The sequence below is a fragment of the Trichosurus vulpecula genome, chromosome 2, assembly GCF_011100635.1.
Source record: "Trichosurus vulpecula isolate mTriVul1 chromosome 2, mTriVul1.pri, whole genome shotgun sequence".
NCBI lineage: Eukaryota > Metazoa > Chordata > Mammalia > Diprotodontia > Phalangeridae > Trichosurus > Trichosurus vulpecula.
The window spans coordinates 103,526,808-103,553,100 of NC_050574.1; the positions used below are offsets into that span (position 1 = coordinate 103,526,808).

The following is a 26,293-nucleotide window of genomic DNA, read 5'->3' on the forward strand; positions in this document are numbered from 1 at the left end:
AGCTTGCACACAAAAGGCGATTTCCGGCTCTAATTTCCCTCGCCCTACTCCCACATCTTGGACTGTTTTGGAAGTAGTAAAGGAGAACTTGGTTGGGTCAACTCAAAAAAGGACAGGAAGGGAAAAGAGGAGGTGGAGGGAAGACGGGGAATCAGGCAGTCCCCATTTTATTGCCTTTAGCATCATCATCATCATTCTTATTTTGGAGCCCCCGTGGCTAGGGGTCTGAGTCAGCTAGGGGGACGTTTCCTGGTTCCCAGTCTGGGACATCTAGAACAGGAACAGCAAGAGCGAGACCCTGCCTAGACAAAGGGGTCCGCTTCCGTACAGGGAGGGAGGGAGAGACAGACAGAGAGGAAGGAGGGAGCTCCGGCTGCTGCCACGCCGCTGTTGCTGCTGCTTCTGTAGCTACGAGCCACTGAGAGTGTACCTCGGGGACAAAGTGAGAACAGGCAGAAGCGGAGCCGGCCAAGCTGAGTGCCCAAGAGAAGCCAGGACGGCGAGGTCCAGCAGGCAAGAAGGCAAGCTGGCTAGGGCAGCAGCCTCCCCGGCAGCCCAGGCGGCGGAAGAAGCCAGATACAGGCTTTGATCCAATCAGAGGACTAGATCCGCGCTGTGTTCCAACTCTCCGCCTCTCTTTTTTCCCCACCCTGCTTGTCTTTATTATTCCCTTTCTCCTACTCCCCCTCCCCCCTCTCACAACTGCAACAGCTGCAAAAACTGCTCTCCGTGATCTCGCAGGTCCTTTCGTTGGGCTGGCCTGGGGGGGCTGCAGCATGGCTTTATCGTGGAGGAGCTGGTTAGCAAACGAAGGGGTTAAACACCTCTGCCTGGTAGGATGGGGGCCTCTGCCCTTCTTTTCCCTTCTGTCAATTGAAAAGTCTTGATTCTTTGTGTATATGTCTATTGGACTGGGAGTATAATGGGGCTTTTACTACTAATTGAAAGTGTTGCTAACATAAGTTTTTTTTAAAAGAAGAAGAGATGTGCATCTTCTAGGAGTAACAGTTTCTCTCCCCCTACACTTATTTTATGCATACAATAATATGCTAATTTACATTTGGGTGACTCTATTGATCTTTATGTAAAGTTTAGCCCCACTGTCTTCTTCTGGAGGAGAATGTTGAGTGTAAAGTGGGCACTACCATGTGAATATTTCTCTTTGCTGTTGATCAGCTCTTTTAATAATTCCCTCCTGTATTTAGTTTTCTTCATTCTTCTAACAATAGTAAAAGTTTTGTATGTTTGGAAGTGGGGATGAAGTTAGGGATGTGTGGGTGCTCCAGGGTGTCAAATCCTGTGAATGAAGTCTAGGAGAGAGTACTGGATTAGCATTACAGGATCTGGGTCTAAATGAATTCTCTGCAATTTACTCCCTATGTGACCCTAGCTGAGTGACTACTTCCTAAACTTTAGTTTCCTCGTCTGTAAAATGAAGGAATAGACTGGATGATGTCTAAAGGTTTTTGTAGCTATAAACTTAGTGTGGAGTTACATAGGAGTGGAGACCTGACCATGTCTCAGAAAACCTGTATGGATCTAAAATGTTTACCACTGGGCAAGACTAAGGTCTTTTTTATTTTTTTATTTCTTAATGATATTTGGCTTTTTGGTGGATCGAAAACAATTAAGTGATGGTGAATGATGTTCTAGTTTTTGCTTATAGGTTTCATTGACTTGGTGTTTGTTTGTTTCCTTTGTCTTTATTGTTTTAGCTCATCTGGCTCTCTCTCAATGTCCTCCTTTTTTGGAAAACCTTCCTGCTGTATTATCAAGGACCAGAGTATTATTATCTCCACCAGATGTTAGGGGTAAGTGTGACTCAGGTATGATCTTTGACCATACCAATGGGGCTGGTATAAAGGGAGAAAGGGAAGAGAGGAGGAAGGGAGTCAAAAGCTTACTGACAAAGTTTGGTGAAGATCTCCCTTTGTTGAGAGAACTTAAGACAGATGTTCTTGCCACACACTTTACTTTTATTTTCTCCAGGTAGGAAAGGGTAATGTTGTTCGAGAACTAAGGAAATTATCTAATCAGTGGTAATGAATGAACTGTGGGGACCTTAGTCTAGTGCTTGGGAAAAGCCTCTTCTTGCTGCCAGATGCAGGGAGCACTTAAGGATTTGGCACACAAACATGATCAACAGATGACTGAGGTTTTAGTTTTCAGTCATCTAAACTTTAGCCAACCTGTGAGCTTATTCAGAGGAGCTTGTATCTTTTGTTGCCAATTCTCAGGAAACATATGCTTTACAGAGCTCGTTAATAATCCTGGGCATCTCTAAATCAGTTAGCTGACAATGTCAGTGATTTTGACTTATTACAGAAATGTTTTATACTTTGCAAAATTTTCCCTAAGTCTATTCTTGGCTAGTGCTTCCTTTTTTCTTTGCCATTCTGCCATTAGTCTCATACTTCCTTCTTTCCTATGTGCCATACCCCTGTAGAAGGGAGAGGACCAGAATTAGGAGAGGCACTTTTCTTATGTTTCTAAATACTTTAGAACACCAGACTTGAATTATGTCATAGGACTATCAACAATTTTGCCAACTTCTACAATGTATTCTAGTGGCTAAGAAAATGTTTTACCTAGGCGATATGAGCATGATGATTAATGTCTTAAGTTATCATTTCACTTCCCGTCTTCCCCTTCTCTCCCTCATCCAAAACAAAGCAAAATAGGTTAGGGAATTCTCAGTATGGAAACCATATCGATCATGAATTTGTACTGACCAGTAGGTCCTCTATAGTTTATATCTGTGCTGCACTATATGACCTTCTTGTGATCATGTAAGCCAGCAAGTGTCATTGGTAATGCTCAAACCTGGGTCTTTTTGACTTTTCATAACCTTTCCCGCCCCCCCCCTGCTCCTGTCCCCAACCAAAAATGATCACTGAGTAATTTAGCATTGTGAGCTAGTCTAATACTTTGGAAGCTTAGGTAGTATTTGTGCCTGTGACTTTAAAAGATATAGTATTCTCAAGGAAATATCTTACTCATTTGTCAGTGTGGGCAAGGTAATTTACCACTATTTATATGCGAGGAACTATGCTTTATATTGGACTATTTTCATTTAATTCAATAAACTTAAGTGGCTAGTTTGTATCTGTGGAGTACTGTGCTGGATTTTGGGATTGAAAGATAGAAAAATGACCCAGTTTTTCCCTGAGGCAGTGAGGTAGAATAGTAGATAGAGTCCTGAGCCTTGAGTCAGGAAGTCCTGAGTTCAAATACAGCCTCAGGTACTTAATAGCCGTATAACCCAAGGCAAGTCATATAATCCCTGTCTATTTCAGTTTTTTCAACTCAAAATGCAGATGATAGTAGCATTTGCCCCATAGAGTTGTGCTGAGTATTAGATTGCATGATATTTGTAAAACATTTAGCACAATACATAGGACGCAGTAGGTGCTTAATAAAGCTCAATTCCTTCCTTAAGTAGCTTATTGTCCAGTAGGAGGATAGTGCATATGCCTAAAATATAAATCAGAATGTGATAATCTCATAGGAAGGGTATAGCAGAAATGATTGGGAGGTTCGTGAAGGGTTAAATTACTTATTGCAGGGGATATATGTGATTTTTACTGATTATTAAATATTTCTCTCTAAACTATCTCTAATTTTCAGATGTTTCTAAGAAAGCAAATTAAGAAATCTGGTAAGATTTTGACATAATGAAAACTACAGTAGCTTGAGAGCCAGAGGACCCACATTTAAATCCCATGTATAATGCTCAATAACTGTGTGACTTTAGAGAAAGTTTCCTCGTATAAAATGAGAGGTTTGGACTAGATGGTTTTGGAGGGCCATCCCTGCTCTAGACAGATGAAGCTATGATTCTTTGATGTATTGCTAGAAAGGACTTCAGGTCATCTGCTTGAACCCCTTAATTTTATAGTTGAGGAAATTGAAACCCAGAGAATTTAAGTGATATTTCTAATGCTACGTATATAGAAGGGAACAGAGGAAGGATTTGAACCCAAGTCCTCTGAGATAAAATCCAAAGCCTTTTCCATTTTAATGTGCTGCTTCATTAATAATAATAATAAGCCTTTTATTTCCCCTCACTTCTTTCTACCTGAACTCTCTCCCTCCCTCCCCCCAATCTAACCTTTTTGTTGCTGCCAAAATTGTCTGCCTTATGCGTATTATATCAGTTTCTGTAACTTTAGTGACTTCTTGGAGGTTCATTATTCCCTAATGAGTAAAGTTCATACTCTAGCCAAGTGTTTTAAGTCCATTATAATCTAGTACAAGAGTGGGGAATCTTCAGCCTCCAGGCCACTTCTAGGTCCTCAAGTGCGGCCCTTTGACTGAATCTAAACTTCACAAAACAAATTCCCTCAACAAAAGGATTTGTTCTGTAAAACTTGGACCTAGTCAAAAGGCTGCACCCAAGGACCTAGAAGGCCAAGTGTAGCCTCGAGGCTACATGTTCCCCACCCCTGATCTAGGGTCACCCCAGCTTTTTGCCCTTATCTTGTACTTGTACTTAGTACTCTACCATCCAATCCTAGTAGGCCAGACTTTACCCAAACTGGAGTACTCTTTGTCCTCTAAATACACACTTAAGCTTCCTCTCCAGGGCCTGCCCCCCCCCCCCCAACCTTTGCTCATGCTGCTCTCTATGGGCCAGCTATGGGCACTTTTAAAGTCCAACTTTATGTTACCAACTTTTTGATATATCCCCATACTCTGTCACAGAACCCATTTGTTAGGTTCTTTTTCCCTATGGCTCTTCAAATGTAATTTGTGCACACACTTTAAGTGCACTTTTGTATTAGTTTGTAAACTGTAACTTTCATCAGGGCCTTGACTAGTTCTACTAGTTCTTATCTAACCTTTGTGTCTTTTACACACACACACACACACAGACACGGTGTTTGCTCATCAAGAAGGGTCATAGAGGCTTATTGAATCAGATGCATTAAAATTTGTCTGAGCTAAGTTTTTCTTTGTGGGGTTTGGTTCACATCTTAGATAACTTAATGAAAAAAGAAAACTCTTGAGATGCAAAGCTAGTTCTTGTTCAAGAGTTATGCATTATGTTAATGTAAAATCTGAGGGCAGACAACTTGAAAAGCTAAAATTGAACTTTGGAATTCAGTTCTCTAGCAGTCATGTTTATAACATGCATAAACTCAGGGTATTTAAAAAAAATAGTTTATGGGGGACAGGGACTAATTACTAAGATCTTGAGTTCTTTGGAAGGTGATTTCTGAAAAAAAATTCTTGTTCATTAGTGATGAAGTTTTTGTAAAGGTATATGTAGCCTCTGTGTATTTGTGTGTTGTATGTATGTATGAGTGCACACTCTCTTCTGTCTTGCTTTCACCTTTTACTTCTGCAGTTCCACAGAGAAGCAGGATGTCATGGTGGACATGGTGGATATACATACAATGTTGGACTTGGAGCAAGGAAGACATGAGATTAAATCCACCTTTAGACACTGTGCAAGTCAAATCATCTCTTTCAGCTTCAATTTCATCATCTGTAAAATGGGGATAAAATAGCACCTACTTCACTGGATTGTTCTGAGGATCAGTATATTTAATATACTATTCAAACCTTACATCATTATGTGAATTCTAAGTATTATTATGGTTATGTTAATGAGACTCCAAAGAAGTAAAGTTGAAATTGACAACATGAAAGCTATTGGGTGGAGCAAGAAGAATAGAAAAGCAGGGGGAGACTAGGATGGGCCAGTCATTGTAAATCAGCTTTTATAAATATATAAAAAGTGCTACAATAGATCAGACCATGATTTATCCAGCCCAGCTTTCTGTGTTTGACAATGACATGGAGGAACCTGTGGCGGTAAGACATGGTTTCCTCCTTGGCATCAAGCATGAAGGCAAAAGATTAGATCCATCGATCTCCCGGCCTCTGAAATAGCATAGTATAGTAGAGAAAGGAATTGTTGTTGTTTATCCTTTGTTCTCAAAGAGGACCATGACATCAGGGAGGTGATGCCATGACATGCAACTGAGTTAGTCAAGTGAGGCAGGGCTATGCAAAGTCACCAGCCTCATTTTTACCTTCAGAGCCATCTGTGTCTAGTGGCCAAATATAGATCAGGGCAACCGGAGATTGCCCAGGATGCAGTGGCAGACCTTGGCCTTTTCAAGCTAAGTTCCTTACCAGGTGTCAGTTTGACTGATTTTGAGTCAGTGGACTTAATTTGAACATTTGGTTCAAATATCCCCCTTTCCACCATTTGAGACTTGCTAGATGACCTTAAAGACTTGTCTTCATGACCTTACCTCTTCCTTCCTTTCTAGTCTTCTTCCTTATACAATTCTATATTCCAGCCCATACTGGCTTACTTGATGTGTTCCTCACATACAATATTCCATCTACAATCTGTATGCCTGTTTACTGGCTATCTTTCATGCCTTTGTCTTGGCTTCATTCAAGATGCATCTCAAATACCATCCAGGAGATCTTTCCTGGTTCCCCCTGTCCGTGTCTTTCCCTTGATGGCTGCTATCTATCTTCCTGGTCCCTCTCAATGCTAAGTGGCCTCCCCCTGACATTTTCTCCAATTTTCCCTGTATATAACTTGTACAGACCTAATTATTTGCATGTTGTCTCCCCTGTTAAAAAGTGAGCTCCTGAAAAGCAGGGACTATTTTTTGCCTTTCTTTGTGTCTTTAGTGGTTAGCATATGGCTCGGCACAAAATCAGAGCTTATTAAAAATTTTGTTGACCTGTTGACTGTGGATCTTATATACCTATTTATATACATGCTACTTGAGAATGAGATCAGTTTTTGCTTATTCTTTGTACCCATTCACTTCAGTATAGTGCCTGACATAGAGCAAGTAGTTAATAAATAGTGCTTGAATGATTAAGGGAAATCACTTTTCCAGTGTGTGGAGGATGAATTGGAGTGGAGAAAGAGCTCACTTACAAGGCTATAGCTAAAGATTAGGAGCATGTAATCCGAGCTTGAACTAAGGTGATAGCTGTGTAAGTAGTAATAATGAGTTAGATGTGAAAGGTGGTGGAAGAATCAGTAATACACGGCAACTGATGGGTATTGGATTGATGGGGAATGAGATAGCATGGATAATGCTGAGATTATGAATGTGAGTGACTAGAAGCGGGATGGTATCCATTCTAGATAGAGAAAGCTGATGCCCTGAAAACATTCCTTTGAGACTTGATATAAATGAAGAAGAATCTGATAATTTCAGCATGCTAGAGTTAGGTGGCAAATCAGAAATGTATCTCTACCCTGTAATGCCCAATATTATATGAAAATATATGAAAAAGTAGATTAGGGATGGGTAGAACAAAGTATTAAGTGATTTCTTGGGGGAAAAGTCATTGCTTACATGGGCAGATCATGGGAAGCTTTAAGATAGATGTGACATTTGAGCCCTAACCTAAGGGATAGGAAGAAGGAACTCCACAAGCGTTGAGTGGGCAGGACAGGATGCTTGCTTTGGGGAAAGGTTGCAGTAGAAAATCCCTGTTTTCCAACTAATCTAAAATGATCAGATTTCACTTTAGTTGTATTAACATTTTTCCCCCCAGTGGAATGTTTTGATGGTGCCAGCTGAAAAGTGTGGTTTATTTTGGCTTAAATCCCCTGATCCTGTCATTGAATCCTTAGGTAATGGACTATTTGTTTGAGTATCTTTGTTGACCTGATAATATAGTGTTTTGTTTTTCTTTTTTCTACTCTCTTAGACATCTCCTGAGTGGTCATACAAATCCTATTTCTTTTACCTTAAACCAGATTTGCTTGACTTGCACTCTTTCATTTTTTACAGCTACTTGGGCGGACCCTTCGTTATCCTAGATGTGTTTGAGAAACATTAACGAAATTATCCTTAGGACACCTCTGCGAGTTATATCATTACTCACATTTTACCAGGCTGGACTCTGATGTCATGCAAATTCTCCAAGGCCAACTGTAGAGGGGAAATGAGAATTTTAAGATAGTTTGGTATTTAGATAGGAGCTTGCTCTGTTAGAGCTCATTTTACTCCAGTATTTAGGAATGGAATTAAGGACCAGGTAACTCATTCCCATTTCTTACTGAGTATAAAAGCAGACCTAGACCACTTCTGTCCATCAGATGTGCTCTACATTGTGATTTATCTATTTATTTTTTGGTTCAGGGAGCATTTCGAGGCTAAGTGATTATTACATAAGTTTCTTCTCAGATACATAAGTCTTTTTTCTTCTCAATTTCCATTAATTGGTTATGGGCAACTGAAAAGCATTTTGATTTGGGGTGCTAGACAATTTATAGCTCCCCATATTCTAAATCTTGTTTTTAGTCATTTCAATCTGTTAGATAATTTCCACTCTCTCCTTTACCTATTTTACTGTCACAGGTCCCTTGATGTTACTGTCAAAGACAGAAACTTGGGCTGGATAACTCATAATCTGATCTATTGTAACACTTATATAATTATAAAAGCTCATTTAAGGGGATATGCCTATCCTCCTCTCTCCCTACATGTATTCTTTATACAGAAACATTTAATCATTTATTTAAGTGAAAGATTGGGTGAGTTTGAAACTGTCATAGGCCATAGTAATCCATTTGTAGAAACTGTGCGTGCGCATCATGTAATCATGTGCATTCTAGGTGTGTTTATATACACACAAAATTTAGACTCTCTAATACATGACCATGAGAGGCAACAAGATATCATAAATAAGAGGTTTGGCATTGGAATTATGAAGATGCAGATTCAAGTCCTACTTGTTGCATGACCTTGGGTCATCAAGCCCTAAGCATCTCAAGGAAATAAGTTAGGGATGATCTGCTATTTTGCTTTGGTGGAAGTAGTTTCCAGTTGGAGGTTTTTTCACAAATATAAAATCACAAATCCAGGTCTCTTCCCTCCCAAAAAAGCACAGCATCTGTTACATTTTTAATACTGGTATTCTACTGTACAATTGTTGAATGACTAGAAGACTTGGAATACAATAATCTTCAAAGAACTGAAAATGAATACTATGGAAAGGTGTAGAGAATTATAAAGTGGGCATGAGGAAACTGCAACTTGTATTGTAATGATATTTTTAAAATAACAATAGTTATAATGATAACTAGCATTTTATGTAGGGCTTTAGGCTTTGTAACATGATGTATGTTTGTTATTTGATCCTCATTGCAACCTTGTGAGGCAGGTGCTATTATTATTCCCCTATTCCAGATGGGAAATGGGGGCTAGGAGAGGTTAAGTGACTTGCCCAGAATCATATAGCTAGTAAGTATCTGATCATTGTAAGGCATATTGAAATCAATGAGATCATAGCTCCATTGAATATAATAGAGGGAAAGTGTCATGATGTAAGGGACTATTCCTTATCTAAACTTTGTATTTCCTCAGCACCTAGTACAATGCTCTGTATACAGGAGGCTTATGATAATTATTTGTTGAATTGAATTGTATAGACAACTAGCTATTTATTTATTATCAAAATAGATTGAATGGCAGAGGCCAGTGGATGTGGAAAGGTGAGGAAATTTGCTCCTTCTATCCTGTGATAGGATCTCTTAGTCACATGTGTTTATGGGTATATATATGTATGTATTTCTATAGGCACACATATAATATATGTATATGTGTATATACATACACACATACATATGTATCCCTAGACATGTGTATATGCATGCACATATATTCATACACGTATGTATATACACACATATATGTATATATACACACGCATGTGTGTGTATACATACACATATATCCATATACATCCATACACACATATACATAATGTTTTGACTCTTGTGTCAGCCAGTGGTGCAGTGGATAGGGCTGAGCCCTGAGTTCAAATACAGGTCACATACTAGCTGAGTGGCCCTGGACAAGTCATTTGACCTCTGTCTGACTTAGTTTCCTCAACAGTAAAATGGGGATGGTAATAAGAGCACCTACCTCCCAGGATTGTTGTGAGGATCAAATCAGATAATATTTTTAAAGTGCTTAGCACAGTATCTGCTACCCAGTAGGCACTCAATAATTACTTGTGTCCCCTATGCTCTGCCTTTTCCGTTTCTCTTCTCTCTTAGGTCATTTGACAGGAATCTTGACCTCTGTTGCTACAGCAGCTTGCAGGTGGTAGATGTCTAGTCCATGATTTTCAAATGAAAGGATTTCATATCTGTATATTTTGTTGGAATCTTTCACCTTAAAATGTTTAATTTGTTTAATCAATAAGTATTTATTAAGCACTGACTACATATCAGGCACCGTGCTCAACAAACATTTATGAAGCATTTGCTGGTCTCGAGGCTTTATACTAGGTTCTAGGGGATACAAGGATTCAATAAAACAAGGGCCCTGTCTTCGAGGAGTTTATGATTTCCATGTAACTCATGTATAAACTTTTCTATCTACTCTCACCTGCTGGCATGCTTTCTGTGTGTCAATCCTGAGCTCTTTACTTTGATCTAAATTAAAGTTAGTAAGGTTTCTTCTACGTAGAAAGCTTTAAATTGTTGAATGGGATTGGATGGGCAATATTACCAATTTGTATCCTGATATTCTTATCTCCCCTCCCACCAACCCTCATCCCAGGTCACTACTCTATTTAGTTTTCCCAGGGGGCTAAACCTAAATGCAGAGGAATTTGGTGGAATTCATCCTTCAAATAATACATGTGAATTCAACACATTTACTAGACAGCAGCGAGGCGCTTTTTAGGCTACAGCTGAATGAATGCTCTTGCCCAAGAACCAATGGTAATCACTACTTCTGTACATGTGCGCATACTTAGCCATTCAGGGATATAGCTGCACCCAGAAGCTTTTCTCTATTATCGTTCCACCCAACTTTTGGTCTACACAACATACCCCTTTTTTCTTACTTAGATGTTTGACTAAGCTTACTTTTCTTAGATTAAGGTTCATAAAGAGAAATGATTTCAGGGATCCTATTTTTTTTTAAACTCCAGTCCTAAGGGAAAGCAGCTTGGGATCAGACTTCATCAGGTTGCTAACTTTCATGACTTGAATCTGTGAAGTCAATCTGGGAAGGAGTAGAGTACATGATAGAATGATAGATGAGAAGCTTATACACGTTCTGGTAAATGTTTAACAATTGGCTCTCTGGAAAAAATATATGTAGCACAAACTTTTAAATTTAATCTACATTAGTAACATTTTCTCCATTATTTTTCTAAGTCTAGACAATTGACAGAGCAGTAAACCAAGCTCCAACTTATAGTTTTTGGGGGTTCTGAGGTATAAATACTGGTACTGAACAATTAACAAGGTAGTACAGAGCTGGCTCCAGCACACCTTAATTATCTTGGTTGGGTGCCACAAATGAGGGAGTGCAACAATGAGGAAGACCTCAATGATTTGAATTGAAGAAGCTGTTGGTTTTTAATCCCCTACAGAGTCTAGCATGGTGTGAGGCACAGATATAAGCCATAAGTATTTTTGGCTGTGGACAACACAGTATGCAAAATGAGAAACACATGTTGGAACATGGCTAATGTGGGTATTTGTTTTGTTTGACTCTGCATATTTGTTACATGCATTTTCCTTTCCGTTCCTTGCCTCCCGTTCCCTTCTCTTTCCTTGGAGAGAGGACAACAATTGCGTGTTAATTGAAAAAAAAATAAAAAATGCTCAGTTGTTGATTTCCACTGTAAATGAAATAGGAATAGAGAGAACTAGAAGGGTGGGCATGGCTCCATAATTTCATTGGTAGAGAGAAATCTGAGGAAATACGCCTCTACCTATGCAGATCAACTATCTGAAATTGATTAAGACAATTGTCTCAGATGCTAAGAGATTCAAAGACTTGTCCAGGGTTACACAGGCATTATGTGTGAAAGCCAGATCTTCCTTACATTGCTGAGGCCTATTCTACATGCATTTCACCACATGGCTTCTCTAGGCAACAATAATTTGCTGAGAGATATTTGTTCCTTTTACTGTTAGGACAACAGCATGCGCAGGTGCCATGTGTACAAGGAGACTGAAATATCATTTGTTAATGAAGAGACTGCTTGTTTGTCAGTCAGCTGGAACATTTTCAGGTTCAATCCCCATGTTAACCTCTGGTTGCTTCCCAGGTTGTTGAGGTGAGAAGGGCACTTGTACTATTTTGCTTAATTGGAACAGAGTTTGTCATCACGTGATTTATAGTTGCAGGATAAAACGTATTTCAGAATGAGACTGTACTTACAGATCTTCTTGGAGTCTAATAAAAGAATAATTAAACTTGAAAAATAATGATTACTCTAATGGAAAACCTATAAATATGGAATATTAGAAATATTAAAGGCCTAGGATCTGTGTTTTAGTCTTGGATGTAGCCAATATGATCTTTAGGAAATCACTTAACCTTTCTGGGCTTTTCTCTTACCTTCTGCAAGATGGAATAATACTGCCTGCTCTATTTAGCTTTAATGATTGTGGAGACTAGACTGTGTGTTTATGAACATGCAGAATTGGGTGAAATTTCAGAGGTCTGGTTCATCTTTCCAAACAGTACTATCCACAACTTTTCTGACAAGTAGATTTTCCAATTTTACATTGACTACCAACTGTGATTCAAGATGAGCCATTCCAATTTTAGACAAGGTAAACAATAGGAAGTTTTTCCTGATGCCACCCTGTGATTTTCATGCAGCTTCTTGTCCTTTGGGGGGAAAAGTCAATATGTCGTTATCCAAGATAAAAATGTAGAAGGAACATTATATATGTGTATACATGCACACATACGTTCGAAGGAGCTGATTCAGATGTGTAAGACAGAGTGATTCTGTAATAGATAAATGATCAAAGGAAACAAACAGGCAGTTTTTAAAGGAAAAAATCTAAGCTACCAACAATCATGTGAAAAACATTCCAAATCACGAATATTTTTTTTCATTCATGTCCAACTCTTCATTTAGAATTTTCCTGGCAAAGATACTGGAGCGGTTTGCCATTTCCTTTTCCAGCTCATTTTATCTATGAGGAAACTGAGGCAAACAGAGTTAAGTGACTTGCCCAGGGTCACAGAACTAGAAGGGTCTGAGGCTGGATTTGAATTCACATCTTGACTTTGGGCCCAGTTCTCTATCTACCATGCCACTTAGCTGTCCTATCAATAATTAAAGAATTAAAATTAAAACCACTCTGAGGCTTTATTTAATACCCACAAGATTAGCACCATTGATTATAGAAGAAAATGACAAATGTTGGCAAGGCTTTGGGAAAACAGGCAAACCTGCTGATGAATTGGTCTAGGTATTTGGGAAATTAGTTTGGAACTATGCCTCCAGATTTGCATATCCTTTGACCCAGCCATATGTCTCCTAGGTCTAGACCCCAAAGAAATCAAAGAAAGAGAAAAAGGACCCACATGGGGAAAAAAAACCAAAAACTACAGCAGCACTTTTCTAATAGCAAAGAGGTGAAAACTAAGACGTGTCCTTCTAATTGTGGTATATAAATGTAATGCAATATTATTATATCATGAGATATGATGAAATGAGTGAACAGTTTTAGAGGAAGCTGGGAAGAACTCTATGAACTGATGCTGGATGAAGTTTGAAGAACTAGGCGAACAATTTTTAAAACAAAAATAAAATTATAGAGAAAAACAACTTGGAAAGACTTTAGAATTCTGTTCACTGCAATGACATACTATGAGGCCAGGGCACAAAATACAAAATACATCACCCAATTTCTATAAGAGAAGTGATGGACTTAAAATGTAGAGAGACATAGATAGGTTTTGGGATATGGCCAATGTGGGTATTTATTCTGCTGTACTATGCATATTTGCCATGAGGGTCTTATCTATTTGATGTTTTTTTAAAGAACAAAGCAAAATCATGCCCTGGCCCTCGACTTTCTGAGTCCTCCCTCTAGGTTAGTTTCTTCTACCAGTTGTCTGTTTTTCTTTGCTCTCTATGTAAAGATTCCTTTGCAAGATAAGAGGAACTACATTTGGAGAAGAAAGAGAAGAGGTAAAATGGAAAAAAGCAGCTTAGGTACTGAAAAACACAATAAAATATACTTTAAGACAAGATAGGATGTCACAAATCATCTTCCAATAAGAAGGAATGTATGTGTAGAGTGAATAGTTGACCTCTAAAGTGCCTTCCTATTCTTAGATTATAGGAACTGGATGTGCTAGTCATCTTCTTCTGTTCCTTGTAAATATTTTCTACTTCTGTTTTGACTTATCATGATGAGGCCAAGTAGTATTTAGTTCAACTTAAGATAAACCAACTCATAATGAATGACTTTGTGTTGTCTCCATCCATTAACTCTTATTTTTGGTTTCTGATGTCAAAAGTAATAAGTAGATTCAATATTGAAATCTGAAACATTTATTAACATGCAACCTAGGTCCAACTTGCCATTTCAGCCTTACTAGGCATGACTCTTCATTACAGTCATAGGCTTTCTCATAGTTCTTTCACAAAATTCCTTCTTATATCTCCTTGCCTTTGCATAGACTGGTCTTCCATGTCTGACCTCATTTCTATGAACATTTTAAAATCTTTAGTTTCATTCAAAACTCAAACACCTCCTCATGCATGAAGACTTTGCTGATCCCCTTAGCTCCAAGTGCTTCCCCTAAAAATCACTTTGTATTTATGTTGTCTATATCATGTACATACTTTTATGCGTTCATGTTGTTTCCTCATATAAACATTTTTAGGACACGGATTTTTGATTCAACTAGGCTGGCTTGCCTGCCCTGTGTGTGGCAGTTGGTGGAGAGCTGGCCCCTTCTCCACAGGAGGTACTTCCTTGGATGATGATAATCTCTTTAATTATTGTGAATTCCAACAAGAAGTTCCTTCCCTAAAATATGATTTTATTTCTCTTAACTATTTCTCTACCCATCTCTTTCTTTCATCTTCTTATTACCTCCTCTTCACTGTGTCTCTTCTCATTGCTGTGATATTAATTATAGCTTCTACTTATATAGCACTTGCTATGTATCTTAGATTTATAAAGCATTTCCACCAATCAACAAGTATTTAAGTACTGTGCTAGGCAATGAGGACATAACTACAAAGAATGAAACTGTTCCTGCTTGCATATATTCTGAGGGAAGCAACATGTAAAAATATATGCAGCATAACTGGAAAGTTTGCAAATACAGTACAAACTCATAAAGTGGTTAAATTCAAGTTACTTTGGGAGAGAGGGCTCTAATCATTGGGGTGGAGGGATCAGCAAAGACTGTGCAGAAAATGGTATTTGAGCTGCATCTTAAAGGAATAGAGGGACATCGTGAATGCTTTACATATTTTATATATTTAAAAACATTACTCTGAGAGCAGGTCCATAGGCTAAAGGGGATCCAGGACAAAAAAAGTTAACAACCCTGAGCGTAGAAATCTGGCCCGAGTGAAAAAGAACTGGACTCGAATCTTGTCTCTGACATATCCCTGGGCAAGGCACTAAAATTCTCTTAAATTTGTTTAGCAAGGTTGCCAGCAGGTGCTGTTCCACACTGATCCAGGGAATTTTCCCACTGGCAAGTTCCCTGCATGAGAGTTTTCTATACTAATGACACAAAGGCAACAACAATTTCTATTGCACTTTAAGGTTTGTAAAGTGATTTACATTTATTATCTCATTTGTTCATTATTACAGTCCTTTAGGGTAGGGGCTATAATATTCTTCTCTTTTCCAGATGAAGAAATTGAAGCAGTTAGAACTAGATGATTTGCCCAGCATCATATGCCGACTAGCAATTGTCTGAGGCAGAATTTGAACTCGTTTACCATTCTATCAGCTGTGCCTCCTCTCCACCCATTATACCGTCTACCTGTGGGCTCAGTGAAGGAAAATAAATTCCTCTGAGCTAGGTAGTGCATGCATTGTTTCCCTGACTTTATTGATAAGGAAACCAAGGGTCCGGGGGTTTAAATGACTTAACCAAGGTCACAGTGTTTGTAATTGATCAAGCAAAGATTTGAATTCAAGTCCTTTGATGTTATATCTTGCCTTTACATTACACCATCCTGCCATTACAGAAAACCATCTGATATAACTTCTCACCATTTTTCTAACCATTTGAAAATCCTAAAATCCTTTAGCCTTATTTTGTAAAGTTTAGTGAAGGATGTTTTGGTGTTTTGGATCACATGGTTTTGGGGTTATGAATATTTTGGCAAGTAAAATTGAGAACATTGATTAGCAATGGAGCATATATGCAGCTAGAGAAAGCTAGGTGACACTGTGGATGAAGCATTGGCCTTGGAGTTCAGAAGACCAGACATTGAATTTGACCTCAGACACTAGCTGTGTGGCCATTGTTTGTTGTTCAGTCATTTTTTCTGTCATGTCTGACTCTTCATAATTCCAATTGGGATTTTCTTGGCAGAGATACTTTAGTGATTTGTTATTTCTTTCTCCAGTTCATTTTACAGATGAAGAAACTGAGGCAAAAAGGGTTAAGTGGTTTGCCCAGGGTCACAGAGGTAGTAGGTGTTTGAGGCCAGATTTGAACTCAGAAAGAGAAGTCTTCCTGACTTTCAGGCCTGGCCTTTTATCCGCTTTGCCACATTGCTGCCCATGTGGCCATGAGGGAATCTCTTTCAGTCTCCTCACCTGTGAAGGAAGGATAATAATAGCACCTATCTCACTGGATTATTGCAAGGCTCAAGTGAAAAAACCACTCATACAGCATTTTTCAACCCTTACAGCATCATATAAGTGCTAGCAATAAATAATGTTATGTAATAGATACGTGCCCTTATTGCTTCTATACCAAGTTCTTCCAGATAACACCCTTAGCCAAGTCACTTCTACAGAATCACACAGGGATTATGACCATTGATATCTGTTGTATGGGAAAAGCAAAGAATTTAGAGTCTGAAGATTTGCTTTCAAATTCCAACTGTAACTTTCTTTCCCATGTGAACTTGTGAAAATTCTTTCTCTCTCCATTAACGGTAATATATGTTGCTTTTCAGTCTCATTTTCTTATCTATAAAAAGAGGAGGTTAGACTAGGATATCTGTAAGGTATACTTTAACTTTAAATGTGATATTACATAACTTTAGAATTTTGAGGCTTAAAGTAGGAAACAAACATTTATTTAATGCACTGTGCTAATGGAAAGGGAAGGGAAGGGAATATGCATTTATAGAGTGCCTACTATGTGCCAAGGCACTATGTTAAACACTTAAGAAATATTGTCTCTTTTGATCCTCATAAGTATACTTCAAGACAGGTGCCATTTTTACAGTTGAGGATACTGAGGCGAACAGTTTAAGTGACTTGCTCAGGGTTATACAGTAGGTGATTGGGACCAGATTTGAACTTGGGTCTTCCTGACTCTAGGCCCTACACCCATTGAACTACCTAGCTGTTTCTGACTTAAAGCAGTCATCTTCCATTGCCTCGAGAGTATTAAACGAAAGACAATTAAATAATAACATACAGATAGCAGTTTTTTTTTCTCCCCACAGATCAGAATACTGAAAAGGAAAAGAAAAAGAATAGCATTCCAACTAAAATTAAGCAGCACATCACAATGGTATGATAAATGAATTGATTACAACTAGAGATAATGTGATACATATTAATCCTCAAGAATATTTAGTTTAGAAGGCATTATGAGGTGTTCTAGTGGCTAATTCGAATCTTGCATTATGTTCTAATTCTTATGCTATATTAATTTTCCATATTGGAGGGAGATCTGTATCTCTATTGATTCTGTCTTCAAATAATCAGAGGTCATTTTGTTCAACTCTTCCTTTCTAGCTAGAGAAACTGAGGCCAGGAGTGGTGAAGTGACTTGTCCAAGTTAACATAGCTAATTAATGGTAGAGCTGGAACTAGAAACCAGGTGTCTTGTGTTCCAGTCTAGTGGCTTTTCATGAATATTTGTAATAATAGCTTGCATATAAATGGTTCTTTAAAATTTACAAGGTGCTTTCCTCAAAACAAATCTGTAGAGTTGGTAATAAGACATATTTCTTGCCTTTTTACAGATGAGGCAACTTGTCATGCAGTGGTTAGAGCACTTGGCATGGAGTCAGAAGATCACAGTTCAAATCCAGACTCAGACGCTTACTAGCTGCATGATCTTGCACAAATCACTTAACATCTGTCTGCCTCAGTTTTAAAATGGGGATAATGATAGCAACTACCTCCCAGAATTATTGTGACGATCGAATGAGATAATATTTGCAAAAAGTGCTTAGCATAGCTTCTGGCACATAGTAAACTTTATAAATGCTTATTCTCTTCCCTTCCAGATGAGAAAAGTCAAACTTAGATATGTTAAGTAACCTGTCATACATCATACATCAAGGAAATGTCAAAATCAAGGCCTGAGCCTGGGTTTTCTAATGTTGAATCCAGAACTCTTTCCTTTGTACCCTCAAGCTGCTGGACAGTTTCAATTTTGAATGAAAAAAATGGACAGAATGTGAAAGCAAGACCAATAGGATCATAGGATCAAGAGTTAGATAGAATGATAATGTTTACCTGGTTCAACCCCTTCATTTTACAAAGTAGTAAACCAAGGATGAGAAAAAAGAAGTAATTTGTCCCAAATCACCCAGCTAGTAAGTAAGAGAGCTAGGATTTAAACTCAGGTCCTTTGACTCCACATCTAGTGTTCTTTGTTATAGTGCTGTCAAATTCAAATAAAACTGGGGGCTACTAAACTGTACATATAGGATCTCTGCTGGCTGCATTGACTTACAAAACCACATATTCACATTATCTATGTTTTGTCATATTTTTATTAATTTCGTTAAATATTTCCCAGTTACATTTTAATCTGGTTTGGCTGCATCTGGAATGGTTGTGGGCTACATGTGGCTGTGTGTTTGACACCTCTGCATTACCAAGCTGAGATATTTCCCCAAGTGTTCTTATGGATCCTTACTTAGTATACTTATACATAACAGATCTCCAAAGTATCCTTGATTTTGTTTTTTCTGTAGTGGATTTTTCCCACGAATGGGTATATTTTTAATTTTGGGCTTGGTGGATCTACTAAGGACACACACATAAAAAAAAAAACTCCACCAACCCCCCAGCTTTCACCTTTTAACCCCCTAGGTACGTTACCAAAATTTCATTACCACTAAAAAATGTTCAATTATGTAGTGATTTCTTCTTAATGTGAAAATACTGGAGTCTAGTTAATTCAGGTACCAACTACACATGTCGCACTAGATGATTAAAGAATCACAGAATTAGAGCTAGAATGAATTAATCAATAGGAATGCATTTATTAAGTGCCTACTATGGTCAGGAAAACAAAGGAAAGCTACAATATTCCCTGCCTTCAAGGAACTTAGATTCTGATAAGAGGAGATAGCACGTGTAGGTGAGTGGTGGGCATAGAAGGTTATTTTGGTGTGGGAATTTACTGAGATGGTGAATAGAGCCATAGGAGAGTATATTGACATAGCTTTTCCAAAAGCAGTGATGGAGTAGGTTTGCTGATGTTTCCAGAACATGGGGAGAAGAGGGAATGATGGCTGGTGAGTGAAGTGAAGCATGGCTGGAGGGAGGCCTAGATGTAATCAGCAATTGAGGCAACTGGCAATCAGACAATGGGGCTCCACGGTGAAAATTCCCAAGATGAAAGGGCTAAGACAGCCTAAGTCATTCGGAAGGGGCTTTAAGAGGCCAAACAAAAATTTTAATGATTTCTTCAGGCTACTTCTGCACCTCTTTTCATTAGTAGTAGGTTACAGCCTTCTCTTTCCACAAGCACTCTTTGAAGGTTAGATACCTTTCATATGTGAATAGTAGGTTTTATAATGCCACCTTTTTGTACTTTGGTTTTTCTTAAAGGTACTGTACAAACGCAAATTCATTGTTCTGTGGTAATGTAGTTAAAGCTGTAATTTTACTGGATATCAACCAGGATGGGTGGGGAAGACTAGTTAATTACCTTAAATATTAAGTACTTCTATAGTCAATAGCTTATAAATAAATCCCAAGGAAGCTTGATGAATTAGTGGAGATAGGAATGTAAAACAAGTCTTAATTGCATTTTTTAGATTATTATCTATCTTCTTTTCCTCCCCCTTTCTCTCCCTGCCCCCCCCCACATTGTGCAAAGTCTTCACCTTGTAAATAATGAGTAGGACCAAATAAATTCCATCAGTTGGAAAAAAAAAAAGATGGATGAACAATGTAAGAAGACATGAAAAATAGCAAAATGAATAGCTTTTCTTTTCTTTCATTCTCCAAGTTATTAAAGTTCTGATATAAATCTAGAATTATGGGTCTGGACTAGGAAGGTCATGAGGTGGTAAAGGGATAGCATCAATTGGTGTTAAGGAGTTATCTTTTATTTTGGGTTAGCCGGTCATTCAATAAATAATTATCATTTCCCTCAGGATACATGGCGCAAGATACCGTGTGTGTGTGTGTGTGTGTGTGTGTGTGTGTGTGTGTGTGTGTGTGTGAAAGTGAGAGAGAGTGACAGAGAGAGAGAGAGAGAGAGAGAGAGAGAGAGAGAGAGAGGACAGACATGTATAACACTGCATACATAACACACATACACATATGTATATATATATATATATAAAACATGGTAATATATATGTACTATATACTATATCACACATACATATATACATACATGTGTGTATGCATACATGCATACACACACATTTGGTAGCTATGTGGCACAGTGGATAAAGTGCTAGGCTTGGAGTCAGGAAGACCCGAGTTCAAATCCAGCCTTAACCACTTACTAGCTGGCAAGTCATTTAACCCTGTTTGCCTCATGTTTGTTTCTTCATCTATAAAATGAGCTGGAAAAGGAAATGGCAAACATCTCCAGTATCTTTGCCAAGAAAATCCCACAAGGGGTCACGAAGAGTCAGACATGTCTGAAAATGATTAAACAACAACACACATATGATAATATATATGAAAATAAAAATCCCAGAAGTGATGGCTCACGTAGAGAGTATTTTAATTGATATTACAATCATCTCAAAATGTTAAGTGTATTCAAACTTCCTATAGGTTGTTCACTGCAATAAGCATCACCTTTTAAAATCTAAGGAGCCATAGTTTTCATGTATTCATTCATCTACTGGAGAGGCATTTATTAAGGGCCTCCTATGTACCAGGCACTGTGCTAGGTGCTAAAGACACAAAGGAAAAAAAAATAAGAGTTTTCAACTTGACATTGTTTGGTGCTTCATTGGAAAACATGTTCCTCACAACTTATACATGTTTTCATACTATTTCAAGCACTTATTTGCTATTTCAAAGCATTTATGTTGAGACTTGAAAGGGAGATACAGCATGGTTATATAATCCTTGGGAGCTATATTACCTGGTCAGTACATCAGATACTCACTAACACGTTGTAGATGGTTATCTTAATGCCTTCTTTTATCCACTATTACATCACATACATTACAATGCAAAATATGGAGAAAGAAGATATTTGAGACACATAGCTTAATAGGGGAAGAGAAAAAGATAGGATGAAAAGGTTTCAAAAGTCATCAAGATCAGTCTCTGACTCACTGTTAAATAAACAAACTGATAAACCTTAATACAGAGGTGCTCTAGGCATGGATTACCATCAAGAAGGGGAAAGGTTGTAGAGAGTAGAGCTCAGCTCCTTCAAGCGAAGTGTTCCTTACTTGGAGTTTTTGAATATTTATGTAATCTGAGTAGGAAGGATGGAGGATATTTTTCAAGAGCACAGTATCATTTATAGACTACAGGGGCTTCCTACTGACAGCTCCCATGGGTCCCAGTACTGTGAGATATATTAGTAACATCATTTCATAGGTATCACCCTCTTTACATGCCTCCATTTAGGATATAGATCTGTGATCTGGCAATAATTCCATGAAGTAAGTGTTAAAGGATTATCTCCATTAAATAGATGAGGAAACAGCCATAAAGATGTTAAATAACTTACCAGGGTCACAGAGTTATTTGGGGAACCAGTATATCCCTGGGCTCCCAGTCAGAAAGTCTTGGTTTTAAAACTAGAACCAAGATCTGACTGGGAGCCCAGTGATACACTATCCAATTTCTCTAGAAGGATATCATTAAGGATAAGGAAGAAAGAACTGAAATGTCTTTATGTGCTATAAGCTTCATAAATATGTGTTAATAAATGTGATTCATTTGGTACGACTATTAAATGGGTCACAGGCTATGGATTTATATCTAGAAGGGAACTGAGACGTCATCTCCTCAGACACAAATGAATGAAAGAACCATGATTCAAGCCCGTCTTCTCTACTCTAAATCCAGCACTTCGTGCTGTTATGCATAAAGTTAGGCAATAATATTCTTTCTCTTATTAGTACATATCTTTTGGTTTGTGTATTTAAGAGGAATGTGCAAAATTGGACTGGGCTCTGATCTAACAGAGGAAAGAGGAAAGAATCTAGAATTATTTAGTGATGCTGATTTATTTACTGATAATAGCTGAGAGATTACTTATCTTCCAAAGTTCTTGATCCAAGACTAAATAGAAATATTTTCTGTTTTATTGACCTGTTTCCTCCTGTTCTGGTTAGTCCTATGAATGGAGAAATGTAACTTCATATCATAATGAAATGATTTGTAATTGCAGGATGTTCCAATGCTGTCTAGTGGAAAAGAGTAGAAATTAGGGTACATATTTATGGATATCTATAGGGATTTTATATATGCTACAAATTCAGAGTATGTAGAGTATGAAAATTACAGAATGTAAGACTGAGAGGGAATTCAGAATGATCATTTGCTTTTAATGTCCCATGTTTTTTTTAAAATTGCCTTTCTATTATGAACCTAATGGCTGTCACTGGACATGAGTAATTCAATATGTAAATACCAAAAAGCATCTTTTATATGAAATTATTAACTTCTATTATGTAGTTTATAAAGTATATATTAACTTTAAACATGAAAGCAACTAAAATGCCCAGTTTTTGTGATCCTTTATGATTTTTTGTTTTCCTTTTGTGTCTTTTAAATGTTTTATTACCCCCCTTTTTTCTGGCATCTCTAATCCTACCTGTTAACTCATTCTCTGATCTAAACCACCCTCCCCTCCCTTTATAACAAATGAGTGTAGTCAAGCAAGACAAATTGCATGTTTGGGAAACATGCTTTATTGTTATTCTTCTGAAGCCAGGATTGCTAATTGTGTTGATCAGAGTCCTATAGTCTTTCATAATTGTTATCCTTTACATTAGTGTAATCATTATGTACAGTGTTCTTTTATTTCTTCTCCTTTCACTTATTTGATGCACAACTTCCTAGGTTTCTCTGAATCAAATCTGTTATCATTTATTTTGGCACAATAATGTGCCATGATAATAATACGCCATAATTTATTTAGTTCCCTACTGATTGGCACTCTCTGCATCTCCAGTTCTTTGCTATATCAGAAAGAGCTCCTATGAAAATAATTTTTGTGTATAGGGTTCCTTTTATTCTTTCTTTTCCTTATTTGAGGTATATGCCTAGTCATGTTATTGCTGGGCCAAAGGGTCACAGTTATGATTGGGGTGGAGCATAGTTTAGAATTGCTTCTCAGAATTCACCCTCCCTCTGTCCTCATAATTACAAGTAATGAATCAGAGGTCCACAAAGAGTAAATAACTTGCTCAAGGTTACATATTTATTTAGTGGCAAAACTAGGACTAGAATTCGGGTTTTTTGACTCTCTTTGGCAGACTTTTTTAAAAAAGAAAAAGAAAATTTAAAAAAGCATCTTAATTTTCTTAAAAGCTTTATTCCAAAGAGCCCAGAGCATTTTTTATATTGGGTTTTTCTTAAATCTAGGAGATACATAATAATTACTAAATGAATTCATGAGCATTATATTTTATCCTCAGAATATATTTGCATGATGAGAAAGGGTGAAGTTAGTTGTTATCATCCCTATTTTTTTTTCTTTCACATTTATTTATTTTTTATTTATGAAATAAAACAAACATTTCCATAACATAAGAAAAAAGATGATTGAACACGAAACTGCAGATCTGTTATGGGTACAACTTGCTATTAAATCTATAATAAAGTTATCATGTAAATATCTTTTTTTGTGCATGTGTGTGTAAAATTATTCTATACATTTTTCTATTTATCAGTTCTTTTTCTGGATGCAGATAGTATCTTTCTTCATATATCCTTTATAGTTAATTTGGGTATTTACAATAACATGATTTATTTTCTCAGAGTCATTCTTAAAACAATATTTATTGCTATTTCTATATACAATCTTCTCTTGGTTCTACTCATTTTGCTCTTCATTATTTTGTATAAGTCTTTCCATGTTTTTCTAAAATCATTGAGCTCATCTTTTCTTATAGCACAGTAACATTCCATCACAATCATATACCACAACTTGTTCAGTCATTCCCCAATTGCTGGGCATACCTCCAATTTCCAGTTCTTTGCCACCACAAAGAGAGCTGCTATAAACAATTCAGAACATATTTCTAAGACTGAGATAGTATGCTTGACTTGCCCAAGGTCACTTAGCTGAGACCAGGATTTTGTAATTGTCTGTTAGATGGCACTTTCTTTGGTAAGAGATGACCTATAGATATGGGTCAAAGGCAGTTTTCATATTAACAGAGTCCTGTTCATCTATTTCAGTATTCCTCTACCATGGCCAAGGATACATGGAGTCTCAGAGTGTAACTAGGTCTTTCCCTTGGGCTTGTTCCACAGGCTCAACTGAAAGGACAGAGGATACAAAGTGCTAATAGGTATCAGGTTGTCATTGTTATTCCTGACAATGTTTTTCTTGTAGGGGAAGCTTTCTCCTTCCTAGAAATATAAACCTTTGTTAGGACAGATAAGGTGTATACTTTTAGATCCATGAAGGGTTACTTCATTTCCAGTGAGGGTAGAACAAGAAATAAAGAGATATATGATGCAGTAGAAAAGATTTGGGTTTATAAAACATGGAAAGTGGTGGTTGGTTATGGAGGCAATGTAAGAGGTTAGATGACTTATTAGAGTTCCTTTCATATTTTTCTGGTTCTTCTAGTGTCTTAGAACCAATGGCTGATTTTGGAGATGATATTCTTAAAAAAAGTCTTTCATAAATAGGAGGGCAATCAACTATACTGAGTTAAATGTTGTATTACAGTTAAATGTTTCCAGGATATCAAGTTGACAGAAGCCAACCAGGGCCATTCAAAATAAATTATGTTGTATTAAGGCTTGCATGGACCCTCATAAGCCTTTGGATCTATACCAAGAGGATGGAAATTGTGGTTTATTTTTGCATTTTTTGTAAACTGTCGCTCAAGTTATTATTAATTATGCTTCTCCGTGGCTCATGGTATTGTCAAAGTAAACATGTTCCTCAAAACCATGACTTTTCCCATCAAAATGTTTAGGTAATATTTTGAAGTGTCACATCACGAGCAAGCCCTTTGGTTTACTTAGATGAAGCTGATAGTCTCATGGAATTCCTTATACTCTTAGACTATATTTATTATAGTTTTCTGTGTCAAAACTTTGAAACAAGATTTGTTTTATAGATTTTGAAGATAATCTTGGGTATATCATGGCATAGTAGAAACTAGCACTGGCAAAGGAGTCCAATTTATCCATTTTCTGTGGGATACTAGTCAAATCACTTGAACTGAAGTCCTAAAATGAGGCAATTGGACTGAATAGTTATGAGTCATATGTTACATTAATATAGTACTTCAGGATTAAAAAGTAATTTATATCCATCATCTCATTTGATCTTTATAATAGCTCTCTGATAGAATTTATGAATGAGTTTCAGTAACAGCTAAGTGTTAGAGCCAAAGTTTGAATCCATATCCTGACTTTGGCAGAACTATTTTCATGATAGATCCCTTCCAATTTTTATGATCTTAAGGTTAAGTGGAATTATCTAGAGGACTATAATGACACACTTCTATAATCTTAGTTACTGGGGGAATCTGAGCCTGGGAGTTTTGAGCTGCAGTGGTGTATCAGGAGGGCAGAGTTTATAATCTCAAAGAGGATCATAAACATGTCTGAAAGGTTCGGAATCGCCGGATATAAGAAACTCTCAAAGTAGAAGGCAGAAGAATCAAAACATTTATTTAGGCTCCACAGTAACCAACCCATGAACCAGAAGCCCCATTTTGATATGTTGATCAAAATCTTCCAGGCCCAATAAGTACGCCTTGCAAGAGTAACCAGGAGGCTACAGAGAAGCATGATTGCGTAAAGCAAAATCATGTTTCCCCCTTTTATGGTAATAAGATTACCCACTGGCCTGAAGTCTTTGTTCAGCTTCCTCCCGTAGATCAGCTCTGCTACTGGCAGCTCCTGCCTCAGCTGTGTCTGTGGCTGAAACTGACGTAACTG

The 26,293-nt window shown here is 37.5% G+C and overlaps 1 protein-coding gene across 2 annotated transcripts in view; it reads left to right on the forward strand.

Moving 5' to 3' along the window:
• Positions 1–776: 776 nt before the first annotated feature.
• NOX4 (NADPH oxidase 4) overlaps positions 777–26,293 on the forward strand; it is a 246,095-nt gene continuing 220,578 nt past the window's right edge. For both annotated transcript variants that reach the window (XM_036745642.1, XM_036745643.1), the window contains exons 1-2: positions 777–833; positions 1,716–1,811. In XM_036745642.1, the coding sequence (XP_036601537.1) occupies positions 777–833; positions 1,716–1,811 (153 nt within the window). The remainder of the gene's footprint in view (positions 834–1,715; positions 1,812–26,293) is intronic.